Genomic DNA, 18,890 nt, shown 5'->3' with positions numbered 1-18,890 from the left:
ATAGATAACTAGAACACGAATAAACTTTCCTCTATTTTGGCTCCAAGCATACAACATCCTTTGCATAAACTCCAAGCATACTTCATACTAGCTAAGAACGCAGTGTGACTAAAGTGAGGTAATGAACCTTTGCCAATGTTAGTGTTGTCCATGGCGCTCCTGCTCTCAGTTCCTCAAGGTCTTCCAACACAATTTTCTAGCCTGCATCTTCTCATATCTTCAAATGCAGTTTACATATAATTTAAATAGCTTATTTAATATACAGCTCGCAACTTCAACTTTTGCTCTGCATTGTTCGGTCAACAAGTTATGCATGTCAAATATGAGCACCAAGCAAATAGATAGCCTCTTTTGGAAAGCAATTGGAGAGAGACAGCAGAAGTGTAGAACAAAGCTATGCACCCACCCTCCATGTTAGCAGCAAAGAAGACTTGGCTGAACCGAAGCTAGCTATCTTACCTCTACAAAATAATAAAAGAGTGTCATATAAGCCTCTTCTGTTTCTACTACTCCCTCTATTTCAAATTATAGGTCGTTTAGGTTTTTCTAGGTTCGTATATGTTTTGTATACATCTAGGCATACACTATATTTATATGCATACAAACATCTATAAATCTAGAAAAATCAAAATGACCTACAATTTGAGACGGAGGGAGTACAAGATACAGAAATTGTACCTGAAAAAAGATGCAGAACCGTAGATTTTACAATTACTAGCATTCCATTTGCCAATGACATATTAAAGACAGGAGTCCGGGACAACAAATATCACAAATTGAACTGAATAACTTGAGTGCAAGTGCAGGAGCAACATCGACAAGTTTGCTAGTTGATATATCTTTGGTCTAAAACACATGGTCCATACTGATCTCTGGTTTCAATAATGATTGATATTTTGCAAAGCAAAAGAAAATATGCAAATCAGATTAGACTTTATTTGCTAATGAGGTGTTTGGTCCTATATTTGTCAAACTCTTTAGTTAGCATACAATGAGTGTTTAATAATGACATCTGACAGAAGTCACAGAAGCAAAATCTGTGAAGCTGTGAGATTGTTAAGGGTTCACAAAAAATATGCCTTAATTCAGAAGAGATATAAAACAGATAAAATAATTAATTGAGTGATCAGCTAACCAATAATCTAGAATACCTTTTTGATAAATCTAGAATAAATTCAGTTCTAGAAGCTTGGACGGGTAGTGCAAATTCAGTACTACATGAAACAAAGCAACCCCTCTTATCACAACCTGCACAAGTAGAGAATGAGTGGCAACTCAAGTTTCACTTGAAACTGAAACCTACACAAGAACACAGGCACACCAACACACCTAGATACCAGGCTTGAGCCAATGAGCTAAAACCTAATTAACTTGAGGTACATGACCATGGCTCTATATTGCTCTCGTATTCGATAAAGTTTTCCAATCACATTTGAAACGAACACCAACTGAAACAATGAAATATTCTAAACTAGGTTTTCATCATCAGTTGGAATATTGGATCCGAGTATGGCCTCTAGATTGCATTCCCCACTTCTTGGAGATTTACTGAATCCCCCAAAAATCAAGAACCCAAATCAAGAGCCCGAGGCAATGACCCAAAACCCTAGGACAAGGGGGAGGGGACGGTATGAAAAGAGCTACTGGAGGGATAGCCACCACCAGGGAGATCACCACATCACCGTTGCACCCCCACAGCCGCCTCCGCAGCGAGTCGCTAGGAGCCGAGAATTCGTTTCCACTATTCCACACCTCGTTGGTTGAACTTCCGTCAGGAATAGAAGATTTCGCCAGGATTGAGGCAGGGTATAAACCGCGAGTGGGCTAATACAAAGCACATTCTACAGTTGGCCGGGATTTAATCCGTGCCCAGGTGACCCCGTGGATCGGGCCGTAACCCTAGCTGATCCTGTGCTAAACGAACAAGGCCTAAAAGGGCATACATATGCCCCTGCCAGGGAGATACGTTTAGCTAGTTTGGTGACCAGAAATGTTCCATGCACCTCAAAACATTATGAATAACTAAGAGCCTACCTTCTCAGAAAAAATAAAAGTGAGGGCACCCACGCCTTGGATCAGATGTTCAGCCGCTAGCATCACCCAAATTTGATTAGCAGAGAGCGTTGGTTTGCGGCCGGGCATCACGTCTGAACTCACTTCGTACCAAAATATTTCTTTAGTATATTTTTTACCATATCTAATACTCATTGCAATGAGAAACAATTCTCCATTTCTTATGGAGCAGAAATGGAATCTAAATTTCTCAAACAAAACAAGAAATGTAAGTCTAGATGAATCTCAGCTCATCCAGAAGCTTTGGTCCATTGTTTTGGGTAGAAGGGAACCATAACTTTCAATGCAGGAAGCCGGCAGTTCAAACCCCGAAACATAACACAGCTTGAAATTACTTCATTGGAAAGCCTTATCTGGACAACTGCCATCTATTTTGGAATGATGAGGGAAGTCATACGGCATCTCTTCTGCTTTCAGGCCAGCATTTCTCAATGTTTTGACAACTTCCTTGTGAACAATGGCATTTCCTTCTGGTGTCAGATGTAGGCCGTCACTGAGAGATCAGCATAGAAACATTTACAATGATTGTAGACGTATTAGGTTCTGGAAGAAAAATAGGGGTTTGTGAAAACTGTTCTCTTCTGCTTCCAAGATTAAACAATCAAGCTTGTCTATACTACCGACAAAAACACTAGTTTGGCGGATCCAAACAAAGTCAGTCATTGGTACCTTAAACCTATTGGCCAATATTCATAGTTGGAATCCCGATAATTATAGGCATGATAATAACTGCACCATAACGCCTTAAACCCCATGACTATCTCCTATGTCACCCGGTGAAGCCAATATTCTATAAACTACAGTGTCAAACCTAAGAATGAAAACAAATGAAACAAAGATCTATCAACAATGCAGGACAAACACCATGCCATGAACCTAGATTTCACCTAATAAAATTAGCTTACATTTACAGTTGATGGAAAACAATGCACCATTAATTAACCCATTGTTTCATTGCAACACTAAAATATAATTTAAATAAAACATCTAATCTTTGGAATGTTACCATGCATCAAATTACAAAAAATCACTCTGACATTAGATATTGTTAGATAAGACATCTACTACACTACACATGTACTTGGAACATAAACACAGGTTACAAAGCTAAAATGCAAATAAATTCGAAACATGAAGTATTACCTTAGGAAAAGTGTCTGCCATCCTTCAGTTTCCTGCATCTTTGACCAAATATTAACACAGGGTATATGCATTTCTCTGGCGAGCTCAATGCATTGACCAGCATAGACACCAGCCATTTCATTTGTCCTTTCAGGTAGCTTCCTCGCATTCTCTCCATACAGCGACCTTTGGAGAGAAACTCATCAGAATTGCTGTAGGCCATCTAATCGTATTAAACTTTGTGGAAAATGAAACATATTGATTACTACGTGGAGACAAAACAAAAGGAAAGCCTAACAATAACAACCACCACCACCAAACAAGATGGGATACACTAGATATGAAACACACAAGAGTCACCAACAAAAAGAGAGAACTTGAACAAAATATAAATAAGGCATTGACAGTAGTAATATTAGTGGCAAATGTAAAGCCTAGTTTAGGCACGTGGATTAAGGGCGTGTTTGGTTCGTGTCCACAACGTGCCACGCTGCAAGTTAGGCGTGCCACAATTTCTTAGGCATGTGTTTGGTTGACGCCACGACTATGGCATGGCAAATTTTCTTAGCCCTATGCCCCACACGTCAGAGTCATTTTTTTGCAAAAGTTTGCCAAAAGTATGGCTCCAAATTTATTAGCCAAGGTTTTTGTGGCTGCCACACTTTTCCTAAGGTTAGTTATGGCAAGGTGTGGCTAGCAACCAAACAGACCCTAATGTTTCTCGAGCTTCTATCTAAGGACAATTATTTAGGTATATTAACAAAAGAAAACCTAACAACGACTCAAGAACATGCAACCAAGAAATACAAATGAAACTGATTGAAAAATAAGTAGTGTAAATTATAGCCAAGTCTAGAAAAGTACAATGAACAAATAGAACTATAGCCAAACTATTAGTTATACAGAAATGATTCGTATCATTCCAGTCCTGAAAAGAATTAAAATCACCACAAGGCATTTCCTTTTAGTTAATTCTTTCTTTATCAGTAAAAACTAGAATTAATTTATTTATTAGTAACAAACTAGAATTACAAGAACAAACATATGAAAAAGAGTTCAAGCAACACTGTGCCAACCGTGCAAATCTTTCTCTTCCTTCTTCATCAATGGGAGGTGGTGTGATAAGTATAATAACCATGGAATTGGAACAATCCTGCATTGAGGTTACAGTAAACATTAGATTGGACAATAATTTAAAGAATGAACACTGAATATCGATCCAAAGTATCTATTACTGAACAAGTACCAATATTAAATAGTTATCTTTGAATTGATTACATTCGAAACTAACTTCTCAACTCAATCCTGAAACTAAATGTCATTCGAAACTAACTTCTCAACTCAATCCTGAAATATTTATCTATTACTGAACAGCTTCATCACATTGGTGCCAAAGTGTAACAATCCCACAGCTGTTAATGATTTCAGGCCCATATCCCTCCTCAACTCAATCCTGAAACTATTAACAAAGATCATGGCTGATAGGCTACAAAAGGTAATCATCCCAATTATCCACAAGAATCAGTATGGCTTCATTAAAACAAGAACTATTCAGGATTGCTTAGCTTGGGCATTTGAATATATTCATCAGTGTCAGCAATCAAAAAAGGAAATTGTGATTCTGAAGTTAGATTTTAAGAAGGCTTTTGATACAATAGAGCACAGCACAATACTGGCGATTCTCCATCAGCTTGGATTCACCTCACAATGGTGTAATTGGGTCCAGAGATTGCTTGACTCTGGCAGTTCATCAATTTTACTAAATGGAGTCCCCAGCAAAGATTTCCAGTGTAAAGAGGAGTAAGACAGGGTGACCCACTGTCACCCTTGCTTTTTGTGATAGCAGCAGATCTCCTGCAGCACATCATCAACAAGGCCCACACTCAAAGCTTACTAAGCCTTCCCATTCCATCAACAGTCCGCAATCATTTTTCCCATCATTCAATATGCAGATGATACTATTCTAATCATGAAAGCTTCAGAAGAGGAACTTCTGTACCTCAAAGGGATTCTGGAAGAATTTTCCCAATCAACAGGGTTGAGGGTCAATTTTCATAAATCATGTCTTGTTCCACTAAACACTGCACCTGAGAAAGCAAATGATCTAGCCAGAACCTTTGGTTGCCAGCTAGGGACTTTGCCTTTCACTTACCTAGGACTTCCACTAGGCACTACTCGACCCAAAATTGAGGACTTCACACCACTGATGTACCAAATGGAAATAAGATTGTCTGCAACCTCCACTTTCCTGGCTCTCTCTGGCAAAGTAGAACTAACCAAGGCTGTCCTCTCTGCCCTTCCCACCTACACCATGTGTACTCTGAAACTCCCTCTTGGAGTAGTAAACAATTTGGACAGAGCTCGGAGAGATTGTTTATGGAGAGGATCAGACGTCAATGGCAAGAAAAAACCATTGGTTGCATTGAAGAAAATATGCAGGCCCAAAGCGAAAGTAGGATTGGGATTTGTTGGTGTATTGTGTGTATTATGGCCCAATAGGCCCATGTAAGACATCTATATAGCTACCCTCTAGGGTTGGCCCAATAATCTATCCATTATCTTCTAATATGGTATCAGTTAGGGTTTCCTGTTCCTGGTGACCCGGCCGCCGCCGCCGCCGCCGCCGCCGGCCGGTGACTCCTTCCCCCCTCCCCTCCCCTCTCTTCTTCCCTCGTGGGCGCAGGTGGCGTCCGCCGGCCGGCCTCCTGCGGCCGCGACTCTGGCGGCCGTCGGGGCGGGCCCTGCCGCCACCGCCGCCGCCGCCGACGGGGCGGCGGACGGCGCGGATCCCGCAGCCGCCGCCGCCGCTGCGGCTCGCCGCACGGGCGGTGGGGGGCGTGCCGGCGGGGACGCCGCCGCCGCCCTCCACCCGATACCTCCTGCCCCTGTTTTTCCACCGGGGGTGGGGGGGGCTACTGCCCCTGTTTTTCTAACAGGGGTGGCAGCTGCTCCAGTGGGCGCCGGGGCGGCGGGGCACACTCGCCTACCTTTCCCCGCCCCGCCTCCTCTACCACCTCCAGATGGGAACCTCGCGACAGCCCTCGTCGCTGCCCAGGCTGCTGCTGCCGAGGGACAGGCTCGCCTGCGCGCGGCAGCCCTGGCCTGGGAGCGGGATGCGGCCGACGTCTTGGCCCGTCAGATCGCCGAGGCGGAGCAGCTCCTCACGATGTCCCACGACAGCACGGCCACCTCCTCCGGCTCCGGTGCTCCCCGTCCGCCTGTGGTGGCCTGGACCGATCCGGCCGATCCACTTGTCGCGCAGCTCCACTACCAGGCCGGGGGTGTTCAGAACATCAAGAGCTTGGTCCCCGTCGTCCTCGACCCTGAGTCGCCCTCCTACGCCCGCTGGCGGGACATGGTCCTGCTCATTCTCCGCCGTTACGCCCTCGACGACCATGTCCTCACCGACACCTTCCCTGCGGCCCGGACAGCTGCGTGGGTTCGCCTCGACAGCATCGTCCTGTCGTGGATCCTGGGGACCATCTCCCTCGACCTCCACGATCTCGTCCGCGGCACCCCCGACACCACCGCCCGCCGGGCCTGGCTGGCGCTCGAGGGCCAGTTCCTGGGCAACGCCGAAGCCCGGGCCCTTCGTCTCGATGCGAGCTTCCGCACCTTCGTCCAGGGCGACCTCTCCGTTGGTGAGTTCTGCCGGAAGATGAAGACCATGGCGGACTCCCTCGGGGACCTTAGCTGGGCCGTGGAGGACCGGATCTTGGTTCTCAACGTTCTTCGCGGCCTCAGCGACCGCTACGCCCACCTCCGCACCTGGATCACCCGGCAGCGACCCTTCCCCACCTTCCTCCAGGTCCGGGATGATCTTGTCATGGAGGAGCTTACTCAGGGCATCCAGCCTGGGTCCCTTCCTGCGTCGGGGTCCGCGTCTTCCTCGACCGCTCTTGCTGTGACTCCACCGCCACGACCCTCCGCTTCGCCACCGTCGTCCCTTCTTGGTCCTCCTCCCCCTGGGCCGAGCGGGGGTGGGGGGGGCCGTGGTGGCCGCCGTCGCCGTGGTGGGGGACGTGGTGGGGGGCGCGGTGGGGGCACACCGGCGGGCACACCGACGCTTCCACGGGGTTCTCCCTGGCCGTCCTTTACCCACCCATGGTCAGGGCGCATCTCTATGTGGCCCTTCCAGGCCACCGGAGGCGAGCCTCGTCCACCGGCCGCCATGCTCGCTGGCGCTGTCCCAGCTGCTCAGTTTGCGTCGCCGTGGGCTCCTCCTCAGTTTGCGTCGCCGTGGGCTCCTCCTCCCGGGGCCTCGCCTAGGCCTGTCGGATGGGACCCGACTGCCTTGGCACGCTCCTTCGGCACCATGGCCCTGACTCCTCCAGTCGGTCAGGACTGGATCGCCGACTCGGGTGCCACCTTCCATACTACACCCGACCCTGGTATACTCTCTTCCGTTCACCCTCCTTCCTCCCACCCTTCGTCCATCATGGTCGCAAATGGTTCTTGTCTTCCTGTCAGCTCCGTGGGTACTGCTCACACTCCCGGTTCTTTTCGGGTTTCTGATGTTCTTGTTGCTCCCTCCATGGTTCACAACCTTCTTTCTATTCGCCGTTTTACCACTGACAATTCCTGTTCTGTTGAATTTGACTCTTCTGGTCTTACTGTGAAGGATGTGGCTACCCGGCGACCTCTTCTCCGATGTGACAGCACCGGGCCCCTTTACTCCCTCCGATTTCCTGCGTCCACTTCTTCCGCTTCGCCCTCCGCTTCTTCAGCCGCTTTTGCCGCCACAGCTTCTTCCACTACATGGCACCGGCGTCTTGGTCATCCTGGCCGTGCTGTCCTGACACAGCTTAGTCGTAGTTTTGATATACCATGTACTCGGGCTCATGATGAGCATCTGTGTCAGGCGTGCCAACTGGGCCGTCATGTTCGACTTCCTTTTCCTACCTCTTCTTCACATGCGACCCATGTATTTGTCCTTGTACATTGCGATCTATGGACATCTCCTGTTCTGAGCATTTCTGGCTACAAGTACTATCTTATTGTGGTTGATGATTTCTCTCATTATTCTTGGACTTTTCCCTTGCGTGCCAAGTCTGATACTTTCCCCACGCTTCTCCACTTCTTCGCTTGGGTGTCCACTCAGTTCGGTCTCACCATCAAGGCCGTCCAATGTGACAACGGCCGCGAGTTTGATAACACCACCTCCCGTGCCTTCTTCCTCTCTCACGGCGTGCACCTACGCATGTCATGTCCCTATACCTCCTCCCAGAACGGTAAGGCTGAACGCATGATTCGTACCACGAACGACACCATGCGCTCTCTTCTGTTCCAGTCTTCTCTCCCTGCCCCCTTTTGGGCTGAGAGTCTTCACACCTCCACCTATCTCCTTAACCGCCTACCTTCTGTTGCCTGCCCCGCTCCCACTCCACACCACGCTCTCTTCGGTACATCCCCCCGTTACGATCACCTTCGGGTCTTCGGGTGTGCGTGTTATCCTAACACCGCAGCCACCGCTCCTCATAAGCTGGCTCCCCGTTTGACTCAGTGTGTCTTCCTCGGGTACTCCCCGGATCACAAGGGGTACCGTTGCTTTGACCTCTCCTCTCGGCGGGTCCTCATCTCTCGCCACGTGGTGTTTGACGAGTCCGTCTTCCCTTACTCCACCACCTCCCCACCTCCTTCCACCTCCGACCCTGATCTCTCCTCCCTGTTTCCCACTGACCCGGTGGACCAGCCACCGCTACCGTTCTGTCCTGCAGGTACTGCTCCGCCGTGGTTCTCCTCGGGCTCGACGTCCACCGGTGCTGTCCCTGACCCTGCGCCCAGCACGGGTCCGACGGTGCCGGCCTCTGGTGCTGCTTCTTCCCCTTCGCCCTGCGCGGGACCGGTGGCACCGCCCGCAGCACCTGCTGTCCGGTTTGCGCAGCCCGTACGCGTCTACCAGCGCCGGGCGTGGCCGGCTCCCCTGGACCTGCAGCCGGCCCCGCCACCGCCGTCACCGCCTCAGTCATCGCCGGTGGCCTCTTCTCCGCCGGCGACGCCTACACCACCACCACCTCCACCGGCCCCGACTGCCCGTGTCGCGCCGTCGCTGTACCATCCGCCTTTCCTACACCGACACCCACGTCACGTTCACCCTATGGTGACGCGACTTGCGGCTGGTACCCTGCAGCCCCGGGCTCTTTCAGCGATGCCCGGCGCGCCGCAGGTTTCTCCTGTACCCTCCTCCGTCCGCGGCGCCCTGTCGGATCCTCACTGGCGCCGCGCGATGGAAGAGGAGTACGCGGCGCTCCTCGCCAACCAGACTTGGGATCTGGTGCCCCGTCCGCCTGGCTCCAACGTCGTCACCGGCAAGTGGATCTGGACTCACAAGCGGCGGGCTGATGGTACCCTTGAGCGGTACAAGGCTCGCTGGGTTCTCCGGGGTTTCACTCAGCGCCCTGGTGTCGACTACGACGAGACGTTCAGTCCGGTGGTCAAGCCAGCTACTGTCCGGACTGTTCTCTCACTGGCTCTCTCCCGCTCCTGGCCCGTGCATCAGCTCGACGTCAAGAACGCCTTCCTGCACGGCACTCTGACTGAGACTGTTTACTGCAGCCAGCCAGCGGGGTTTGTTGACTCTTCTCGGCCTGATATGGTCTGCCGGCTCAACAAGTCACTTTATGGCCTCAAGCAGGCCCCTCGAGCTTGGTATTCGAGGTTTGCTGCCTACCTCCTGACGCTGGGCTTTGTGGAGGCCAAGTCCGATACTTCGCTGTTCATTTATCACCATGGAGCTGAGACTGCTTATCTACTGCTCTATGTTGATGACATTGTCCTCACTGCCTCCAGTCCGTCCCTCCTACGGCGGATCATCACCTCGCTTCAGCAGGAGTTCGCTATGAAGGACCTGGGTGTGCTCCATCATTTTCTTGGGGTCACTGTTGAGCCTCGTCAGGCCGGCCTCTTTCTTCACCAGCGGCAGTATACTCTTGATATCCTGGAGCGAGCTGGGATGACTGACTGCAAGCCCTGCTCCACTCCAGTTGATACTCAGGCCAAGTTGTCAGAGGCCGCCGGCACTCCTGTGACAGATGCTACTGCATACCGGAGTCTGGCTGGGGCCCTTCAGTACCTCACCTTCACCAGGCCAGATATCACTTATGCAGTTCAGCAGATTTGCCTTCACATGCATGATCCCCGGGAGCCCCATCTCACTGCTCTGAAGCGCTTACTCCGTTACCTCCGGGGCACTGTGGACTACGGCCTCCTCCTTCACAGGTCTCCCTCCACTGAGCTTGTTGTCTACACCGACGCTGACTGGGCCGGGTGTCCGGACACTCGGCGCTCTACCTCCGGCTACGCCGTCTTTTTGGGCGGCAACCTGGTGTCCTGGTCGTCCAAGCGTCAGCCGGTGGTCTCCCGCTCCAGTGCCGAGGCGGAGTACCGCGCTGTCGCTAACGGCGTGGCCGAGGCATCCTGGCTTCGGCAGCTCCTTGTCGAGCTCCACACTCCTTCCCGGAGCACTCTTGTCTACTGCGACAACGTCAGTGCGGTGTACCTCTCCACCAACCCTGTTCAGCACCAGCGGACCAAGCATGTGGAGATTGACCTTCACTTCGTCCGGGATCGGGTCGCCATCGGCGATGTTCGGGTCCTCCACGTCCCGACCACCTCTCAGTTTGCTGACATCTTCACCAAGGGCCTCCCGTCACCCGCCTTCACCGAGTTTCGCTCCAGCCTCAACATCACCTGTGGCTAGTTGCGTCTGTGGGGGGGCTTGTGTGTGTGCCTTTCTTTTCATGTCCAGTCTGCAACTCCGCTGCGTCGGTAGTTCAGACTGCGGGGGAGTGTTGGTGTATTGTGTGTATTATGGCCCAATAGGCCCATGTAAGACATCTATATAGCTACCCTCTAGGGTTGGCCCAATAATCTATCCATTATCTTCTAATAGGATTAATAAATCTACGGAATCAAAACAATGCTCTTCTGCTGAAATATCTCGACAAATTTTACAAGATATACCCTGGGTAAGCCTGATCTGGGAGTCAATTACAGCAATGGAGAGGTCCCTCATGTAGCAGCAGATAAGAGGTCATTTTGGTGGAAGGATTTGCTAAAGTTGTGTGATCTTTTTAGAGGAGTTGCTACTTGTACCATGGGAGATGGACAAAGTATTCTTTTCTGGGAAGATACATGGAACAACAGACTGCTAAAAGAGTCATTCCCAAGACTATATAGCTTTGCAAAAAACAAAAACATTTCAGTGGCCAAGTTTCTCCAGAATAATGATATACAAGAACAATTTCACATCCCTCTCTCAGCCGAGGCATTTCAGGAGTTCCAAGAGTTACAGGCAATCATCCAAGGACTACAAGTACAAGAAAATGGAAAAGACTGTTGGCAATATGTGTGGGCATCCAGTAATTACTCATCCAAACAATTCTACAACCTACCCTTCAAAAACATCAGACCTCCACCACCTTTCTTATGGATTTGGATGTCAAGATGTAGTAACAAACTCAGAACATTCTCATGGCTTTTACTCATGGATAGGCTGAACACCAGGAACCTTCTAAGGAGGAGACATTTCAACATTGAAGGCAACAATTACAACTGTGTGTTATGCAATGGCAATATGGAGGAGACTGCTTTCATCTTTTCTTCTCATGTAACTTTAGCAGATCCTGCTGGCAAGTCATTGGTACTGAATGGAGAAAAAATCTTAACTTCTTCCAAATGATGAAGAGAGCCCAACAGGAGTTCCATCACTGGTTCTTCATGGAGGTATTCATAATAGCCACTTGGCACATTTGCAAACAAAGGAATAATCTCATCTTTGAAGGAAAAAGACCAGCAGTCCGAGATTGGATGTCCAATTTTATAGATCAGGCAAGACTTCAAGCTCACAGAATCAGGGAAAACAAAAAACAGAGCTTTCTTAACTGGGTCAACAATGTACAGATTTAGCCCTAGCTCTTAGCTTCCTAGAGGTCTTCCTGACATCTTTTTCTTTTTGGGCGCTGCAGTGCCCTTTGGACTCCTGTCCATGTACAGTTTTTTCCTTTCCCTTTTAATATATTTATACCACAGTGGGGGTCTCCCCCGCTGTATAGTTTTCAAACAAAAAGGATACCAGCGTATCCATCATATATGCCATGATAAAAATTGTCACGGCCTTGATCAGGGAGCCATGCAGAACGGGAGGGATTAAGGATTACGAGGGATAAATGGACCCTGAACCAGACACTTGAGATCAGGCACGCCGGCGACAGGTGCGCCCAATCTCAAGGCCCGGAAGTAGATGAGGATCTCTCCTGATAATTCTTACTTGATTCCTTTAATTGCTACATCTCTTTATATGGAGAGGCTTACTTGACCACTAAGCAAGATATCTCTAATTCTATCTCTAACCCTAACCTAATGGATGCCCAATAAGCCCGGCGTCAGCCCAGCCGACCGCCCATGGCACTACTCCCTCCCTTTTAGAGCAGCTTGTCCTCAAGCTGCAGCATAACGACGATGACTCAACACAAACCTATGACCTAGAAACAAGCCTTTACATCTCAGCTTATTCCTCTATTATTAACTAAAATACTCCCTCCATCCCAAATTACTATTCGTTTTGGCTTTTCTAGGTACATAGCTTTTGATATGCACCTAGATGTATACCTTGTCTAGATACATAGCAAAAGTTATGTACGTAGAAAAGCCAAAACGAATAGTATTTTGGGACGGAGAGAGTACTAGTTAAATCCCAACTATTTATCTATGCCACGTCTCTAGTTGAAGGTGGACCCCATCCAGAAGCTTGAAGAGATAGGCACAGATGGACTCCAGGCCTGTCATGCATGCATCTGTTAATCACAAAAACTTGTAGGGATTCATGCCCGCAGGAATCTGATAGCGGAAACAACTCGCAAGCAGCAAACACCACTCCTGATTCCCAAGGAAAATACACAGGCCTGTAGATTCCATTGCACAAACACGTGCTTGCATGGCAGCCATCTCCTAACATCATTGCACATGGCACAACATGCACTGAGGCCGTAGCGGAAGCAACGGGGGACTCATTGCAGGCGAATCAGGCCATAGAGATACCATGTGGAGCACAAACCAGCGGCTGATGCAGTGTGGTGCTCAGGTGGCCACGGAGTTGCGCGGACATTGAACCGGCAGCCGTTGCAGTCGCATTGCACTCAAGCTAATCCACGTAAACGCTGTTTTGTGGTTGCTGTTCCGCCACCAGTGCCGTTGCTGCAGCAAGTGGTGATGCTCGTGCTGCTCATGCCTGACGCCTCGCTGCCTGTAGCCGTTCCGCCACCTCCTTACGCTGCAAGCTCTCCTTTAACTCCTCGAGCAATGCTTGGATCCTTGCACAGCCAGCCAGCATGTTGGCACATAAAGCTGATGGATCATCAATATCAGAGGCCATGGGATGGGATCACCGGCAAGCTGATATCAATTGTCACGGCCTTGATCGGGGAGCCGTGCAGAATGGTAGGGATTAGGGATTACAAGGGATAAACGGACACTGAACCGAACACTTGAGATCGGGCACGCTGGCGATGGCTGCGCCCAATCTCAACGCCCGGAGGTAGATGAGGATCTCTCATAATAATTCTTACTTGATTCCTTTAATTGATACATCTCTCTTTATAAGGAGAGGCTTACTTGACCACTAAGCAAGATATCTCTAATTCTATTTCTAACACTAAACCTAAAGAGGCCCAATAAGCCCGTGTCGGGCCTAGCCAACAGCCCATAACAAAAACATTAATCATTTAGGATTATAAAAACAAGTACCTTCAAATGATTAACAATCTTTTTGAGATTCTCTTTATACTCTGAAACTGGGACATGTTGTCGCTCACTAGTTCTTCCTAAAAGGGCCGCGTCATTTGCACCAAAGAATATAGTGGTTGCAAGAGGTGGTGCAATACCAACCTGCAAGAATTTGCAGCATATCAATCTGTGTGCCAGAATACTAGCTTGATCACACAACGTGCATGAACACCAGTTACAATAATCAGGATGGGGGAAGTGTCTTACCAGTGGAAAGATGTGATCTATCAAGAAAAGCGCCCATCTTGTGTTGTATCCACTGTAACCTCTGACAACTACATCAGCCTGGTACAAAGAAAATCACAATTATCCAAGCATCCAAACATTGGGATATAGTAAGATTTACAAATGCACCGAAGAAGCAATGTGGGTAAAAGCCCTCTTGATGGGAGGAAAACCAACATGGCGTATACAGTCAAATATTGAATACACCTTTCGAGAGTACGTGTCAACAAGTGCAGCGCCCCAGCCACCGGGGCGGAAGGACTGCTCGGTGATGGAATCGCCGAATAGCACCACCCGTGGCCGCACCAGTCCTTGCGATCCACCTGCCCGAAAGATGCACTAGTATCTCACTTGAGAAAGATGGGAGGAGAATGCAGCAACGTGTACCTGCGGCACCCGCAGGGCAGACAGGAGGGTGTACAGTGGCAGAGGCCGCAGGGCAGGAATCGGGCATCATCATGTATTGTACTGCGACTCTGATGAAAGGACAAAGATGAGCCTGTGGGCTTTGCCATTTAGGAGGAAGTGTATGATAAATAGGCTGAGTTGGAACTCTCAAAACATATGACCTCTTTATCTCTAATTCCAGGTGGATAATCATCAATTGGTTTTGAGATTTTTCTGGATCAGTAATTATATTCCATGGACAAAACTCTGCCCTAGGCTTCGTTGGTTGACTTGTGCAGATCAATGTGTTGAGTTGGAGTACCACTAGTATTTATTGAACATGAAAAATATGTGAGCAGTGTTCTTTTCAACATGTTAGTTCTTGACAAATGACAATCCATCAATCTGCTTCTAAATCCTTAACAAAATGCTAAAAACAACAGTATCAATTATCAAAAGATTTGCTAATTACAGGTTGGAAATTGAATTTTTATACCTGGTGACTAGTGCTTGCTGTTGATTGTTTCGTCCCTAGACCGCTGAACGGCTGGATCTGCACATACTTGTACTTCGCAGCACGCAACTCGCTGGTGGCCTTCCGGCCCGGTGCTCACGCGCCCACACACGGCCGCTGGCTGGCCGAACACCCTGCGCCACACAAATGTCATTGAAAGCCTTCGCGGCAAATGAATCCATTTTGCCACAACCTTCGTCTGCTTTTCCATCTAAAATATGATTACAGTAATGAAACTATCCATTTTGCCTTTGAATGTAGAGCAGTATAAATCAAGTACTACTATGCAACTATCCATTTGAATGTAGAGCAGTAATGAAACCAAGAGGTTCTAGTATGCATCTATCCATTTGAACAGAGGACAGGGACATCAGTTAAACCAAGAGCTACTGACAGCAATTAAACCAAGAGCTACTGACAGCAATTCAACCAAGAGCTACTGATAGCATTTTTACCTTGCTTTTGGGGAGGACAGGGACAGAGGCAGGCGCGGAGGGAGGGCGTCACCTGGAGGAGCAGGCCGTGGCCTTCCAGCGACCAGAAGGCCGGACGGGCGCCGCCTTGGACGCTGCAGGGGCACGGACGGCCGGGATCTGAGCAGGGACGGCAGGGAGGCGGCGGACCGGTGGGGGATGGACGGGGGCCGACGGAGGGTAAGGATGCAGGCGGAGGCCACGGAGGCGGCCGCGCGGAGGCCACGGAGGCACCGGCCGAGGGAGGCACGGGAGGCGGCGTCCGCAGGGAGGTGCGGCCGAGGCGGAGGGCGGGGGCTCACACGTCTTCTCTTTTTTCTTAAATTTTTTACATTCATCGACATTGTTACTCCCTCACTCCTCTCGAGGAATCAAACAGTTTTCAAATTTAACCAAATTTATAAAAAATACTAATATTCACATCTTCAAATAGATTTAGTATAAAAATATATTAGATGATTAATCTATTAATATTTATTTTGTACTATAAATGTTAGTACTATTTTGTATAAATTTGGTTAAATTTAAAATTGATTGACTTTGCAGAATGCAAGAGTTGTATTCTTTTTGAAACGGAAGAAGTACTCAATAATTTTTTATGTACATCAACTTTTTTACTGATAATTTTTTCTCAACATTTTTTTACATTTACTAATTTTTTACTTAAAAAATGTTGAGATAGTTTATATAAATAGTTTTATTGGGTTCTTGTGGTTATAGATGTTCTTTCGAAAGATGGATACGATTTTCGGGCGGAAGGTGTCAGTGAAAGGGTAGGGGAAAGAGGTCCACTTAAGGGCCTATTTGTTTGATTTTCCTGCATGCTTCTTAGCGTGAAAATCTATAAGCTTAAATAAATAGTAAATTTCTCATGTAGCTTCTGAAAAGCTAGAAGCTCAGAAAAGCTAAGTTTATATGGAAAGATGAAAATCTTAGTTTTGTTAATTTTTCATAACTTTCTGAGCTTAGAAAGTTAGGTCTTCTAAAAGCTAGTGTTCGATTTTTCAGAACTAAAAAGCCAATAACAGGTTTAAAAAAATCAAAAATTGCAGTTCAAATAAACAGATCCTAACACATAAACGCTCGGGAGGCCGTGCGTAATGGAAAGTCGGGATCCCCTTCTCGAGCGCAGCGTGAGGAGGTTGGTGAGGTAGAGTAGCGTAGATGAGCAGAACAACGAACTCGAACCCGCTCGGCGCTAGCCAGGCTGCATAAGCGAAAATGAGATTAATTTCCATTTCCAGCTAACTAGGCCGGATCGGCCTTTTTCATAGCCCAAACCTCTAGCTAACTCGTTGTGCAGACTTCCAAACATAAGTGAATTGCACTACACGAGCCTGCATATATAGAAGCTAATGCACATTAGCAATCGCTATCTAAGCGGACCAACCCCCGTATAGTTATTACTAGAGCACACAGTCAACAAATAAACCCAAGCGCATGTTGTTTTCTATCTTGCTTTTAGAAAAGAAATCATTATCCTCGTGCTTTTTTGAGAGAACAGAAATGGGTCCTGTGATCCACAGATCACATGGTAGCTCATGCTTTGGCCAATCTATGGTCGTTCTTCCTCGGTAGAGAGAATCCCTTAGTAGATGATCTTCCGACTTGTGTTATGAACTTGCTTACCGAGGATACCTCGGTTCATGGTTAATGGAAACTTTCGTTTCTGCTAAAAAATGCATCAAATCGACTAGAACTTTCATAATAAATAGTCTAGTTTTGTATGGGGATAAAGCACTAGTTTTACACGATACCACTTTTCCTTGCGCAAAACTTGAGAATAAGAAATAGAACACGTGCACATGGTGGTAGGATTTCCTTTTTACTCCTGCAATGCATATCGGTACGGATGGTCAATTTTCTATGCCTCGACCACAATCTTCAACGATGGCTACCATATCCCTGTTCGTCCAATTCAACTATCGAGAGAGTTCATGAAAAATAGTATCCTTTCCCCAATAATTACTTTTTTAAGAAAAAGAAGGAGTCACTATTTAAACCCGGCAACATATCGATGGGGTACCCGAGGTAGTGTTTTGGTTAGTGGGGCTCTCGTCGAGATCAGGAACTCGAACGTAAATGCAGACAAACGATTATAGACAGGTTCGGGCCGCTAGATTGTGTAATACCATACGTCATATCTGTTGGTTGGATTGAATCGCTTTGGAGGGCATTCCTGCCTCGCCATATATTGTCAGGGGCAGGGTTACAGGTCCGTTGGTTACAAAAATACTAGTTGGATACGACTAGAGGAGTTCTACTCTTATTACAACAAGTACTTTTCTAATGCTCGACTAGTTCCTATCTTTCCATGTAGACTACATCGTTCTGCGCCATGGTCTCCATGTCAGATGCATCTTGGTGTCTAGCCCCATATTTAGGACTGTCCAAACCTTCTAGTGGGCCATAGATGTATGTACGACAAGCCTCTAAGTACTTTTTAGTCAAATGCAGTAGTTCCAGGTACTCTTATAGACTTCACCGACTAGTTTTTGTGCTCTTCGAGCACTTCATCTAGTTGAATCTTCAAAGATATTCAAAAACTACCATGCGACTAGAATGTGCTCAAGCTTTATTTAACTCAGTCGCAATCCTTCAATGTTGAATTTTATATGGAAGTGCGATGAAAGTCGCACTCCATATGGAGTAGCTCCTGAGCCTTAGGTTGAATCGAAGAATCAGGCTGAGGGTCAATCTATAATTCGCATCACTTTCACCTTAAAACCCGAAGAAAAAATCTTCTATCGATGGACACGTGGCACACAACCCCCGAGCCGACTAGTTTGGTGGGTATAAGGGTCAACCTTTGGTCAACGTGAACATCTCTAGAAGGAGATCTTCTCTCCTCCTGAAATAAAGGTAACTGCCAATTAGATGTCCAAAATTCTGTGGATCTTTTAAATCAAAATCTCTTTATTTGCACAGTTTTTACCATTCCACTGTTATAAATAATGGAGGAAGTTATCCCTTCCGTTTCACCTTTGCCATTTGCCTTTCGAACTTCCACACTTTAGCCCTAGCGTCGTTGCCACTATTCGATCTTCGAACACTAGCGCTGCCATCCCCCCACCAAGCAGCCCCCGAGTGTATGCGACAGAAGAAGCTTGTGACATCAAGGATGGGTTGGAAAACTGCTGCGTCCAAATCAGGCGAAGGCAAGAAGAAGAAAACATCTGACGACAAGAAAGAGCCGTAGTTGTCGGCGCCCAAGTACGGGAAAACTGATCAAATCACGCCGCCAAATCCTGTCTGTGCCTGGAAGCGGTCAACTTTGAAGATGTAGGATATCAAGGCACTCGTAGCCGCCAATG

The 18,890-nt window shown here is 47.7% G+C and overlaps 1 protein-coding gene across 3 annotated transcripts; it reads right to left on the bottom strand.

The window, feature by feature from the left end:
* Window positions 1–2,082: 2,082 nt before the first annotated feature.
* On the bottom strand, window positions 2,083–15,883 carry LOC105914331 (GDSL esterase/lipase At5g62930). Of its 3 annotated transcripts, none has more exons than XM_012845766.2 (9): window positions 15,559–15,880; window positions 15,086–15,237; window positions 14,590–14,678; window positions 14,410–14,525; window positions 14,185–14,262; window positions 13,939–14,079; window positions 4,272–4,348; window positions 3,217–3,381; window positions 2,083–2,566 (listed from the first exon to the last, which is right to left on the bottom strand). In XM_012845766.2, exons 3-9 carry the CDS (start codon window positions 14,660–14,662, stop codon window positions 2,410–2,412), a joined length of 807 nt encoding a protein of 268 aa, XP_012701220.1. In that variant the 5' UTR covers window positions 14,663–14,678; window positions 15,086–15,237; window positions 15,559–15,880; the 3' UTR covers window positions 2,083–2,409. The 3 variants fall into 3 exon arrangements, with proteins under 3 accessions (XP_012701220.1, XP_012701221.1, XP_022682921.1); XM_012845767.2 differs by having other exon boundaries at window positions 15,611–15,880; XM_022827186.1 differs by lacking the exon at window positions 2,083–2,566 and adding an exon at window positions 2,595–2,616 and having other exon boundaries at window positions 15,611–15,883.
* Window positions 15,884–18,890: the final 3,007 nt, after the last annotated feature.

This window comes from Setaria italica, chromosome V (genome assembly GCF_000263155.2).
Source record: "Setaria italica strain Yugu1 chromosome V, Setaria_italica_v2.0, whole genome shotgun sequence".
Lineage (NCBI taxonomy): Eukaryota > Viridiplantae > Streptophyta > Magnoliopsida > Poales > Poaceae > Setaria > Setaria italica.
This window is presented reverse-complemented; position numbering and strand designations above follow the sequence as displayed.